The sequence below is a fragment of the Thalassophryne amazonica genome, chromosome 19 (assembly GCF_902500255.1).
Source record: "Thalassophryne amazonica chromosome 19, fThaAma1.1, whole genome shotgun sequence".
Classification (NCBI taxonomy): Eukaryota; Metazoa; Chordata; class Actinopteri; order Batrachoidiformes; family Batrachoididae; genus Thalassophryne; species Thalassophryne amazonica.
The window spans coordinates 28,506,584-28,519,850 of NC_047121.1; the positions used below are offsets into that span (position 1 = coordinate 28,506,584).

The 13,267-nt window shown below is 37.9% G+C and overlaps 1 protein-coding gene across 1 annotated transcript in view; it reads left to right on the forward strand.

Annotated features, from left to right (window-relative positions):
- kiaa0586 (KIAA0586 ortholog) overlaps positions 1–13,267 on the forward strand; it is an 89,073-nt gene that overhangs the window by 49,651 nt on the left and 26,155 nt on the right. Inside the window, exons 9-14 of the mRNA XM_034194908.1 lie at positions 788–956; positions 2,004–2,216; positions 2,253–2,572; positions 8,045–8,120; positions 10,319–10,543; positions 10,659–10,866. Of these exons, the coding sequence (XP_034050799.1) occupies positions 788–956; positions 2,004–2,216; positions 2,253–2,572; positions 8,045–8,120; positions 10,319–10,543; positions 10,659–10,866 (1,211 nt within the window). The remainder of the gene's footprint in view (positions 1–787; positions 957–2,003; positions 2,217–2,252; positions 2,573–8,044; positions 8,121–10,318; positions 10,544–10,658; positions 10,867–13,267) is intronic.

Consider the following 13,267-nt stretch of genomic DNA (forward strand, 5'->3'; position numbering starts at 1 on the left):
TTTTAGATGAAAAATTTAATTGGAAAGCATATATAGATCATATAAAAAGGACAATTACTAAAAGTATTGGCATTTTATTTATAGTAAAAGATCTGTTCGATTGTAACTCGTGTATGCTGTATTGCTCAGTGATTCTCCCACTAAGTCCTTGTATCTGTTACAAAAAAGAGTCATTAGAATTATCACCAAAAAATGTTGCAGAGCGCATACCAATAATTTGTTTATTGCAACTAGTCAATTGAAATTTAAGGATCTTGTCCACTTAAAAATTGCACTTATGTGGAAAGCTAAACAAGGAACTTTGTCAGACAATGTCAAAAATGTATTTAGTCTTGTTACACATAGAAGGAAATATAATTTTTGGAGTATGTTTGCACGGACAACTATGAAACAGAAGTGTCCCTCTGTTTATGGAGTTAAGCCTTGGAATGTATTGAATGAAGAAATTAAATATTGTACAAATGCTTATGAATTAAAAAAAAATGTTTAAGGACAAGATTGTGTGTGTGTGTGTGGTGGTGGTGTTGGTGGTGGTGGGGGGGATTATTTGGGTTGTTACCAACATCCGGTGAAAATGTCATGTCAGTAGCACCTTTAGAAATATATTTACTGAGAAAAATTGTGATGTGTTCAATACTTACTTTATCCTCTGTATTTTGGAAGTGAAAATGGAAATTCTGGAACCTTACAACTAAAATGGCAGGCTTACATTCCATAACGTCATCATAAGAGACACAGAAATTACTTTAATCACTACTTGTGTATACACTGTTCTCATTTATTCAAGGGATGACTGGCACCAGCAAACGGCCCCAAGTGTGTCCATGCTAATGCATCCAGCTAAAGGAAGTAGCTTGCAGACGTCAGCCAGTCATACACAAGCTACAGTGAAGAATGCTAGTGAGAAATTAAGGAAGATGAGATGTCTCGTGACTGAGATGAAGATGCTGTTGGAGGTGAGTTAGTAGTGAAGAACACACAAACTATAATATACAGCTCTGATCAGAATCATTGGGACCCCAGAATTTTAAGTACAGAATTTCAAAATCTGTTCAGAAACTAATGCAAACAATCTAATTTTTTATATTCAAGATTTGATACAGATATGAAATGTGGACATAGTGCAATTTTTTGCTCTTGCATTACCAGACAGCTTTATGATGGAGTGGAGCAGAGAAGGACTTTAATACAAGAAAACTGATCAAATCTAGACTAGAGTGCCCCATGTGACATCTGGTAAATGGGATGAAATTACACATTTTCTCTTTATGACTATACTTTAGTTCAGTGGTTCTGAATGTGTGGCGGCACAACCCCAAGGGGGACAAGGCAGATGAATTTAGATAGTTACAAACAAACAGTATGTTGCTCTAGAATTTTTATATTTTATTAATTTACTGTATTTTTGGGATTATAAGTCACAGCTGTTGATTCTTTCATTTTTAGAGTTTATTTTATTAGTACTTGATTCCTGAGAAAGTCCAACATAAATAGTCATTATAATTGTTGTTATTATTTATAGTGAATGTGTGATTTTTTTTCGGTGTGTAAGTCGGTCCAGACTATAGGTCACAGGACCTCCCAAGTTAGTATTAAAAACTGTGACTTTTACTGGAATATATGGTATATTCCAGTAAAAGTGAAAAAATAAGTGTTTGAGGGTATGCGAATGAGACTACGATATGTGCCTTAAAACTTGAAAAAATAAACTTGAAACTTAATTGTGTGTGTGTATGTGTGTGTATATATATATATATATATATATAACATTTTAAAAATAAATAAAATAGAATACAGGATATATGTCACTTTTAGTAATTCCACTGTAAAGGTGATTTATCACTTTATTTGTGATATTTTGTTCAATAAGAAATTGTAGTTTTGTATGTAGGAAGATCGTGGAGTTGGGGCAGTCATCTGGGGTTCCTGGAGCATGATGTCATTTAGTTTGTGTTTTTTGTTTGTTTTGATGACCCTGCACAAATAACTTTGTCATCCTATAGGCAGAAGATGAGCAGAAAACCACCCAGCCACCTGCAACAACAGATTCCCAGATTCAGCAAACACACAATCAACAAACCAACTCCCAACATATTACATCCAAACAATCTGAATTCCAATACACCCAGTCCCTGTCCCAAAATGCACATCCCCAACAAAGTCAGCCACAGCAAAGCCATTCTGTGTCCCACCAACCTGAACCTCAGTCCAGAATAATTCAGTCCCGAATAAATGACTACCAGTTACCACAAATGCAATTCCAGCCACACCCATGCCCCTATCAACAATCAGAAACTCAGCAAAATCACTCCCAGTCCCAGCAAACACAGCCCCAATATCCCCAGGACAATAAGATTAAGTCCAAACATGCACAGTCCAAGTCCCAATTGTCCCAAGAGTCCCACTCCCTGCTGCCCAAGAGAACGCCAGTGAGTGCATTGGAGAAGGCTCGCATGACTCTGCGTTCAGTTCAGAGACGACGCAAGATTCTAGATGAAAACCTGGAGGCTGTAGAGAGGGCCAGGAATGGAGCCCTCTTTCACTACCAACTGGACGCAATGGCTGCTAACAGGTAGTTAGACTGCAAATGGTCTGCTAGGAAAACAGTCCTGAGCAGAATAATTTGTATCTTAAGAACACATATTAAAATTGACTCTTAAATGCAACTAAACAAATTTTATACATTCACAATTTTAAATAAAATCTTTAAAATTATTGAACAACAACAAAACATGGCCATGCTGAGTGAAGAAGAAGAAGAAGGGGAGGAGAACGTGTCCAGAGACAGCAGCAGAAGAGGAAAACTAGAAGGGTGGAAGTGAGAGTCTTGGTAAAGGGAGAGGGCTGGCTGACATGATGGAAGGGAGAAAGGTGGAGATATTGTGTGTGCAAGAGACCAGGGGAGAGTGTAGCTAAACAGCATAGGATGGTGGTTTGTAGAAGGACAGAGGTGAAGAAGAGAAAGAGAGTCAGAGCTCAACAAAGGATCAGATGGTGAAAGCTGATGGACGAAGACTGTTGTATGAAATTCAGTGAGCAGGTTAGACAGACACTGGATGGAGGGGAGCAGTTTTGGACAACTGAAAAAGTACTGCAGATGTAGTGAGGGAGACAGTTAGGAAGGTAGTGGGTGTGACATCTGGACAGTGGAAGGAAGATAAGGAGACTTGGTGGTAGAATGAAGATGTTCAGGCAACCATAAGGAGAAAGAGGTTGGTGAAAAACAACTGGGATAGTCTGAGAGATGAAGAAAGTAGACAGGAGTACAAGGAGATGTGGCATAAATTGAAACGACAAGTGGCAGAAGCTAAGGAAAAGGGATATAGTGGACTGTACAACCATAGTTCGCAAACTGTGGTACATGTACCCCCTCTGGTGGTACACCCAGTCAATTAAGTCAGTTTTATTTCAAATAATGTTAGGGCTAACTCAGCAACTTTTCATTGAATCAGTGCAAACAAAGGGAGCAGACTGTTCATAATTTAAGCTTTACGGCATTGACACTTAAACAAAACCGATCTGACATCTCTCTCTGCTGAAAGTGAAGGGAAAAGAAGCAATGCTTCATAAGTCAGAATTGGCTCTGCAAACGAAGCAATATGAAACAATGCTTCATAAGAGTCAGGCTCGGCCCTTTAGAGTTACAGTATATAGCTCTATAAAAGTGCACAAGATATAATTGTATTAAAGAGTTATATCTATAATATAACACTATGGCTCGGCCAAAGTATTATGGGCTTGGCTGTGTAAGCAAAACGAAATAAAGCAATGCTTCATAAGAGTCGGACTCTGCTAATACATGAAAATTCAGTAAGGTACGTCTTCTAGAATATATTCCATTTCTAAGGTAGAACTCTACTAGTGTATACTAAGGTATGTCTAAAAAAGGAAGAGTAGAATAGAGTAAAGTAGAGCCACTTAGGTGCCTGGTCTTGAGAACCAGGGATGGTAGGTTGAAAAGCTTTTTTATCCCATGAACTCTCCCTACCCACCCAAGCAACTCAAGAAAATGGACATATCATAATAATATATCATGACATATAATAAGAAAATAGAATTAATGTATATGTGATATTTATATAATAAGGGTAATAAACCACATATACAAGAAATATGGTTATTATATAATATTATAGGAGTAAGCTTCTAAAACCTAAGTATTAATACAGGAGAACATTGTAGTATATGTATATTTAGTTTCTAGACTAGTAGTAAAATTAAATCATAGCTATTAGGCTAAGCTTTAAATATGGTTATATAATTATAGAAACAGAAGCTATGATGTAATATGTTAGGTATCTGTCTAAAGTAAAACCTGTTAGCTTACTATAGGAAGAAAAAATACATAATCTATATGCTATAAAATGGAAACCTAAAACTAAGTACTATATGTTATCTATTAAAGAACCCACAAACTGAAAAATAATTAAAAATCTACACCATGTAAAATGCATCAGATACTGAGCCGAAAATCAGTTTCTGTTGTAACAGACAAATGTGATGGAGAACAATTATAAATTGACAAAAATCTCCCACGTGTGGATCCTTATTATGTTGCATGTACAAGGTCATTATCAATACATGTAGGTGTGCATCAGTTAATTATTATCAAGCTTTTAACACACGCGTCTTTGTTTATTCAATTTCCACAATGAGGATTTCAGTTATTTCTAGACGTCATCTTCCAAGACAAGGGTGTCTTACGTGGACAACAATTTCCGTCATATTTTGAATGACAGATTCATTGAACGTCGAGTGGGATTACACCAAGGTTCAACTCTGAGTCCTTTCTTGTTTGCATTGGTGATGGACAGATGAGATCACACAGCAGTCTCCATGGACTATGATGTTTGCAGATGGCACTGTGATCTGTAATGACAGTAGAGAGCAGGTTCAGTCTAGCCTGGAGATGTGGAGATACGCTCTGGAGAGAAGGGCAATGAAAGTCAATAGGCGCAAGACTGAGTACATGTGTGTGAATGAGAGGGAGCCGAGTGGAAAAGTGCAGTTATAAGGAGTAGAGGTGGTGAAAGTAGATGACCTTATGTATATAGGGTCAACTGTCCAAAGTAATGGAGAGTGTGGTAGAGAGGTGAAGAAGATAATGTAGGCAGGGTGGAGTGGGTGGAGAAAGGTGGCAGGAGTGATTTGTGACAAAAGAATATCTGCAACAGTGAAGGGGAAGGTAGTGAGATCAGCTGTGCTGTATGGCTTAGAGACGGTGGCACTAACAAAACAGCAGGAGGCAGAGCTGAAGATGATGCAATTCTCTTTGGGAGTCACGAGGATGGACAGGATTAGGAATGAACATATCAGAGGGACAGCTCAGGTGGGATGGTTACAGTTTGGAGACAAATTCAGAGAGGTGAGATTGAGATGGTTTGGACATGTGCAGAGGAGGGACCCAGGGTATATAGGGAGAAGGATGCTGAGGATGGAGGCACCAGGCAGGAGGAGAAGAGGGAGGCCAAAGAGGAGGTTTATGGATGTGCTGAGAGAGGACATGCAGGTGGTTGGTGTGACAGAAGAAGATACAGAGGACAGGGTGAGATTGAAACGATTGATCTCCTGTGGCGCCCCCTAACGGGAGCAGCCGAAGGAAGAAGAACAACAAAACATGGCTAAACATAGGTGTGATGTGGAAAAACATGAACTGGCTGTGAAAGTGGATTAATCAAGGGCCCCAATAATCTTTTCAAGTGCACTTTTCCCCTGTATATTTAGTTCACAAAATGAAAGCTGTTTGTTGTTGTACAACAACTTTGGACATTTTAAGTGTTCTGGGAATAATGAAATTGGTTCATTTGCACTTATTACAAGACATACTATGTTTAAAATTGTTTAGAGCAGATGCTGTACAGTAATTCTGACCAGGACTGTACTATTAACCATCATCATGCTTGCTTACATTTTTTTTCCTTTTTCTTCCAGTTAACACTAGTTTTAACAAATAATTTGGTTTTATGATCAGGGTTTCTCTTTTAAGTGACAGTAACAAATGGTAAAACTATGTCTACTAACTCATATTAAATCATGGCACGAATAAGAATTTATGTCTGAAATTTTTAATTCATAAAGAAAGAAAACAGTTAGCCAACATGGTGGTACAGGCAGTTGGTGCATTGGCTTCCCAAACAGAAGATCCTCTGTTCAAGGCAACCTGTACCCCATTCTACAGGTATATGGAGTTTTGTCAGGGATGACATCCTGTGTAAAAGTTGTGCCAATCATCATGCCTATCCATCCCTGAAGGGAAAACTCCAGCAACCAGAAGAAAGATATGATGCACATATAAAACATTTGAGCATCCCCTCCCAAAAATAAGTGTGACCCTGTTTAAATGACACATTTACTGAAGAAATCTTTGAAATCTTCTGCTGTATCTGACACACAAACCACACAGAGAGGATGAAAGAGTGTTATAGACTGACCTGTGTGTGTGTACAGTAGTGTTCAGAATAATAGTAGCGCTATGTGACTAAAAAGATTAATCCAGGTTTTGAGTATATTTCTTATTGTTACATGGGAAACAAGGTACCAGTAGATTCAGTAGATTCTCACAAATCCAACAAGACCAAGCATTCATGATATGCACACTCTTAAGGCTATGAAATTGGGCTATTAGTAAAAAAAAAAAAAAGTAGAAAAGGGGTTGTTCACATTAATAGTAGTATTTGCTGTTGACGCTACAAACTCAGAACTATTATGTTCAAACTGCTTTTTTAGCAATCCTGTGAATCACTAAACTAGTATTTAGTTGTATAACCACAGTTTTTCATGATTTCTTCACATCTGCGAGACATTAATTTTGTTGGTTTGGAACCAAGATTTTGCTCGTTTACTAGTGTGCTTGGGGTCATTGTCTTGTTGAAACACCCATTTCAAGGGCATGTCCTCTTCAGCATAAGGCAACATGACCTCTTCAAGTATTTTGACATATCCAAACTGATCCATGATACCTGGTATGCGATATATAGGCCCAACACCATAGTAGGAGAAACATGCCCATATCATGATGCTTGCACCACCATGCTTCACTGTCTTCACTGTGAACTGTGACTTGAATTCAGAGTTTGGGGGTTGTCTCACAAACTGTCTGCAGCCCTTGGACCCAAAAAGAACAATTTTACTCTCATCAGTCCACAAAATATTCCTCCATTTCTCTTTAGGCCAGTTTAAGTGTTCTTTGGCAAATTGTAACCTCTTCTGCACGTCTTTTATTTAACAGAGGGACTTTGTGGGGGATTCTTGCAAATAAATTAGCTTCACACAGGCATTTTCTAACTGTCACAGCACTTACAGGTAACTCCTGACTGTCTTTGATCATCCTGGAGCTGATCAATGGGTGAGCCTTTGCCATTCTGGTTATTCTGGTTATTCTTCTGTTTTCCATTTTCTTCCAAGCGTCTCTGTTTTTTTGTCCATTTTAAAGCATTGGAGATCATTGTAGAGGAACAGCCTGTAATTTTTTGCACCTGCGTATAGGTTTTCCCCTCTCCAATCAACTTTTTAATCAAACTACGCTGTTCTTCTGAACAGTGTCTTGAACGTCCCATTTTCCTCAGGCTTTCAAAGAGAAAAGCATGTTCAACAGGTGCTGGCTTCATCCTTACATAGGGGACACCTGATTCATACCTGTTTGTTTCACAAAATCGACGAACTCACTGACTGAATGCTACACTGCTATTATGAACACCCCGTTTTCTACTTTTTTTTTTTACTAATAGCCCAATTTCATAGCCTTAAGAGTGTGCATATCATGAATGCTCGGTCTTGTTGGATTTGTGAGAATCTACTTAATCTACTGGTACCTTGTTTCCCATGTAACAATAAGAAATATACTCAAAACCTGGATTAATCTTTTTAGTCACATAGCGCTACTATTATTCTGAACACTACTGTATGTTGAGCTACTGAAATAAAAAATTACTACATTGTGCAGCAATCAATAAGAGTGTGTTTTAATACAGTAGAGGCTTTGAAGAGCTTGTGTTTTTACAAAAGACTGTATTTTTATAGGTCATTATATTTCTGTCCTCTCCAGAGATGTAAGTGAGGAAGTTCGGATCAAGAAAATGGTGGACGTGTGGATCAAGAACATAACCAAAGAAATCCAGGTTAGTTTACTGGAGGTTGTTTTTCCATATGTTAAAACATGACGATACAGTCTGAGGAAACCCATTGTGTTAAAACATTTAACTTGAGTTAATTGAAATAATTCAAGCTTTCAAAAGTCTTTGAAGCAAAATAAATTTAATTTTACACAAAATTAATTTATATGAACAAATAATGTATTAGTTTGAAGTAGTTAATTATAATCTGAACTGTTCTATATTAAGTTTGCCTGAATTCAGCAGCTGGTCTGCTCGGTGTAAGCCTGATGCCATCAGATCTCAGAAGCTGAGTAGCGTGGGATCTGGTTAGTACTTGGATGGGAGACCTCTTCAGAACACCAGCGGCTCTGTGTGTTTCTCCAGGTAAAACTGGAGTTGCATCAGGAAGGGCATCCGGTGCAAAACTTGTGCCACATACCAATGCGGATCTGGCTATATCCGCTGTGGCAACCCCGAACAAAAATGGGAGCAGCTGAATGTACAAAAACAAGTTTGCTTGAATTCAGTAACACTAACTTAAATACCTTCTCAGATCTACATGGCGAAGTGGGGGCTTATTATAGGTTCAATTCATTGATTAGACAGGAAATTCACTAATGTTCAGGTAAACACCTTACATGAGCATGTAAGGTGTTTACATGAACATAAGTAGTTGCACCAAATCCCTTAAGACCTGAGTACTATTCTGTTCAATGAGTAGTTACATTCCTAGTTACACTAGGTTTTAAATATTTTTACATTGCCTGTCTTCCCTTGAACCCTAGCGCCTTTTTATCGTACACTGGCTGAAGGCCCAAAGGGGTGACTATGTAGTAGCAATTTCCGTCCATCTGTTTGTCCATCCAGCTGTCCCAGTAAGGGTATAACTATTCTGAAATCAACTCCTATCACATTTTTAGGAGGAATTTCGTGAAACGTGGTGCAAGTCCTTGTTATAGGTTGGTAATACGCATATTATATCGTTCAAACTGGGTAGATTTTAGCAGAGTTATGACCCTTGATTAACAAATCTAGACTCTGTCAGACTCATGAGTGGGTGCCTGCATTCTGAAATCAACTCCTGTCATATTTTTAGGAGGAATTTCATGAAACTTGGTACAAGTCCTTGTTATACGTTGTTAATACGCATATTGTTATATTGTACTTGATGCATTTTGGCAGAGTTATGGCCCTTGATTAACAAATCTAGACACTGATATTTTCGTGAGTGGGTGCCTTCATTCTGATATCAATTGCTCTCACATTTTTAATTGGAATTTTGTGAAACTTGGTACAAATCATTGTTATAGGTTGATAATACCCATATTATCATATCGTTAGAATTGGGTCCATTTTACGAGAGTTAGCACTCTTGATTAACAAATCTAGACTCCCGTCAGTTTCATGAGTTGGTTGGTGCCTGTATTCTGGAATCAACTATCACATACCTTGAAATTTTATCAGAATGTAGGAAGCACTTGTACCAAAGCAGTATTTGCCAGCGGGGGGATATTGTGCTTGCAGAGCACTCTTGTATTGTTGTTATTTACTTTCTTTTTATGATTTAATCCTGGAAATAAACAACAGAAGAAAATGGCGTGGCATATTAGCATTTGTGTCCAGATGTTTTAGTGCTTGGAATCGATATTTTAGGTCAGAGAGCACGTTTTTGATAAAGTAAGAGCTCAGTGGCTTATTTCCTGTATACCACCATGTGGTGTACTTGAACAAGGGTTTAAACACAGATTAAATTAACAATTAACAAATTAAATTTCACATATAGTCCCAGCCTGAATAAACATCGAAAGGGTCAGTGTGAGAGCACATCTAGCAGTAAAGACCATCACCAAAACTTTAAAAGGGACATTAGCCTGACAAAGACATGAAAGATAATGTACATGTAGTATGTAGTATAATGCAGGTTTTCAGTCATGCGAAAGACTTAAAATAGCTGTTAATAACAATAGCACAGTCTTGGATTTATTTATCTGTTGTTATAGAGGTAAAGTTTTGATATAGTGGTTTCTGGTGATCTAAGGTTTCTAAGGTGATCCAAGTTTTTCGACTGTGATCGCACTCACTACTGGGAGATTTTCTGATGAGGTAACCTGGCAGGCAGATACAGTGATTTCTAAGAAATTAGGAAAATATAAATATTTTGTTGACGTAAACTGATTCTGCGTTGTTTGGTGTTAACAGTCCTTGACAATCTTGTCCTCAGGCTGGAGAGGGATTTAGAGAACACCACCAAATCCAAACCCAAACCTGCATATGCAGCAACAAAGAGTAGAATTACTGCATTGGGATGGCAGCATGGGCCTGATGGGCGCAACAAAGAAACGCCAGGAAAGGATTCAAGAACAGTCAGAAGTAAAGTGACTGCAGTAAGAGGAAGGAGGGAACTGACAGCCAAACATGGAAGACAAGCAGCTGGACACAGATTTTTGAGAGTGGGTGCTACTGATTGAGTTCAGTTTTTTGTTGTTGTTTGGAATATGATGTGTACATCAGTACTCTGTGCATGTTCTTCATGTATTACAACAGTGATTTTCTCTGATTCATAAGGAGTCTGAGGCTGAGAAGGAGATGCCAGCGGTGAGAGGGAGGGAGCTGGCTGACTTGGACCGTGAATTATTCTTGAAACGTCTGTATGGCAGGGCGCCACATGAAGGCCAGAGACGGACACTGAAGAAGAGTCCTTATCTTTGCTTTAGACCGCCAGCCTCACCGTGCACCAAAGCACCTCCTCCATGCCTGGTACAGATCCTCCGAGGTCAGCAGAGTCTTTCAAAAATGTAACATGTAGTATTTTTAAACATAATTTTAAAAATAAGCTTAAATTCAGTTAAATTCAGTAAGCCATTGAAATCTTTTAGCTTTTTTTTTGTATTTGAATTTTTTAATTTATTGCTAGCTAGTCATTCAAATGAATTTTGAAGTTGTTGTAAATTTGTACATGCAGATCCACTTTGGATCTGCTGTGGCAACCCCAAGTGAAAAACAAAGGATGAGATAAAGGGATTTATTTTTACTGTTATTTGGCAGATAAAAGCACCATGTTTGGCACAGAGCTTCCTCCAGAAGTATCTGTCAGTATTAGCCTCAGACCCTTTGTGATTTTATGATATTGTCATCACAGTGTCTGACGTGGCCCCCACAAAAGGACTTCACGATAATGTCTGAATTAAGCACCACAGTATCTTATGTATATCATACCTGGTTTTAGGTGTTTTCTATAATGGGCAGTAGATTATAATCCTGATTTCAGTTTCATGATTTGAGGTCAAGGTGAAACAATAAATTCAAGGTTGAAACTGGCCAAAGTCAAGCAAAACATATTTTAATGCCACAAATATGGAGAAGGTAATACTGTAATACTGGTTTATATTGACTAAAAATGTTTGATGAAAACCAGTAACATGACATGCATTAACATTAAATAATTAATTCTGTTCCATTTCAATTAAACTCAATTTATTTCATTTATATAGCGCCAAATCACAACAAAGTTGCCTCAAGGCGCTTCACACAAGTAAGGTCTAACCTTACTAGAGCAAGAAATACTTAAGATAATTTATTTGAATATATTGTAATGAATAATGTGAGTGACATAAAATAAACAATTCCGAAATAGACAATAACTCTTATATTAGTGATTAAAGTTCCTGATGTAGACTTTGTAATGACTTAAAGTACTATTTGGACTTGCAACAGGGTGAACAGTCAACATTGGCTTTGTAGCCCTTTTAGATTGAGCATTCCCCTTTGTAGCTGTATTTGATAAGCTCCCTGTGTGATTGGAAGGCCTCTGGAATGTCATCAGTACTGGTACCCGTGACTCTGACACCTTGGTCCAGGTAAAATTCTGTGGTAAAGCAGGGCTGGATCCAGAGTGAAAATCTGACAGATGCATTTTTGCCCAGTGATAAAATAAAAATCGTACGCGTCTTGTTATTCAATAATCTATATTCTTTTATTCGTGTGCAACATACACTGTCACACTTCTTTTAATATATTTATTATACTTCATGGACCATAGTGAACGCTTATTTGTATAAATATGATGTCCTAAAAAAAACACTATAACAGAAATTGACTGTAAACAGGATCAAATTTATTGCCAAAATCTTTCCATTATACCCAAATCTATATATGATTTTTTTTCATTTGATAAAATCAGTAAAAATATGACTGCATATATTCTTAATAATAATATATTGAGATACAGACAGTTCACAGAAGACATTTTCCATTGATACCAATCAAAATTAGAAACAGTCCAGCAGGTAACAATATTCATCATGTCCATGACTAAATATACTAAAACAAATACACCACAATTGTACACATGTGACAGTTGTGATATGTGTACAATTGTGGTGTATTTGTTTTAGTATATTTACATTTTGTTGTGATTTGGCACTTTATAAGCCAATTAAATTGACATTGAATTGAAACTGAACATTTTATTGAGTCTTAAAGTAAATAAATATGAAATTGTCACTGCATCCTTAAACTTTGGGCAAAATAAACTCTACATGGTGGATCCTTGATCTCTGGACATACACTCAACAAAAATATAAACGCAGCACTTTTGGTTTTGCTCCCATTTTGTATGAGATGAACTCAAAGATCTAAAACTTTTTCCACATACACAGTATCACCATTTCCCTCAAATATTGTTCACAAACCAGTCTAAATCTGTGATAGTGAGCACTTCTCCTTTGCTGAGATAATCCATCCCACCTCACAGGTGTGCCATATCAAGATGCTGATTAGACACCATGATTAGTGCACAGGTGTGCCTTAGACTGCCCACAATAGAAGGCCACTCTGAAAGGTGCAGTTTTATCACACAGCACAATGCCACAGATGTCGCAAGATTTGAGGGAGCGTGCAATTGGCATGCTGACAGCAGGAATGTCAACCAGAGCTGTTGCTCGTGTATTGAATGTTCATTTCTCGACCATGAGCCGTCTCCAAAGGCGTTTCAGAGAATTTGGCAGTACATCCAACCAGCCTCACAACCGCAGACCACGTGTAACCACACCAGCCCAGGATCTCCACATCCAGCATGTTCACCTCCAAGATCGTCTGAGACCAGCCACTCGGACAGCTGCTGAAACAATCGGTTTGCATAACCAAAGAATTTCTTCACAAACTGTCAGAAACCG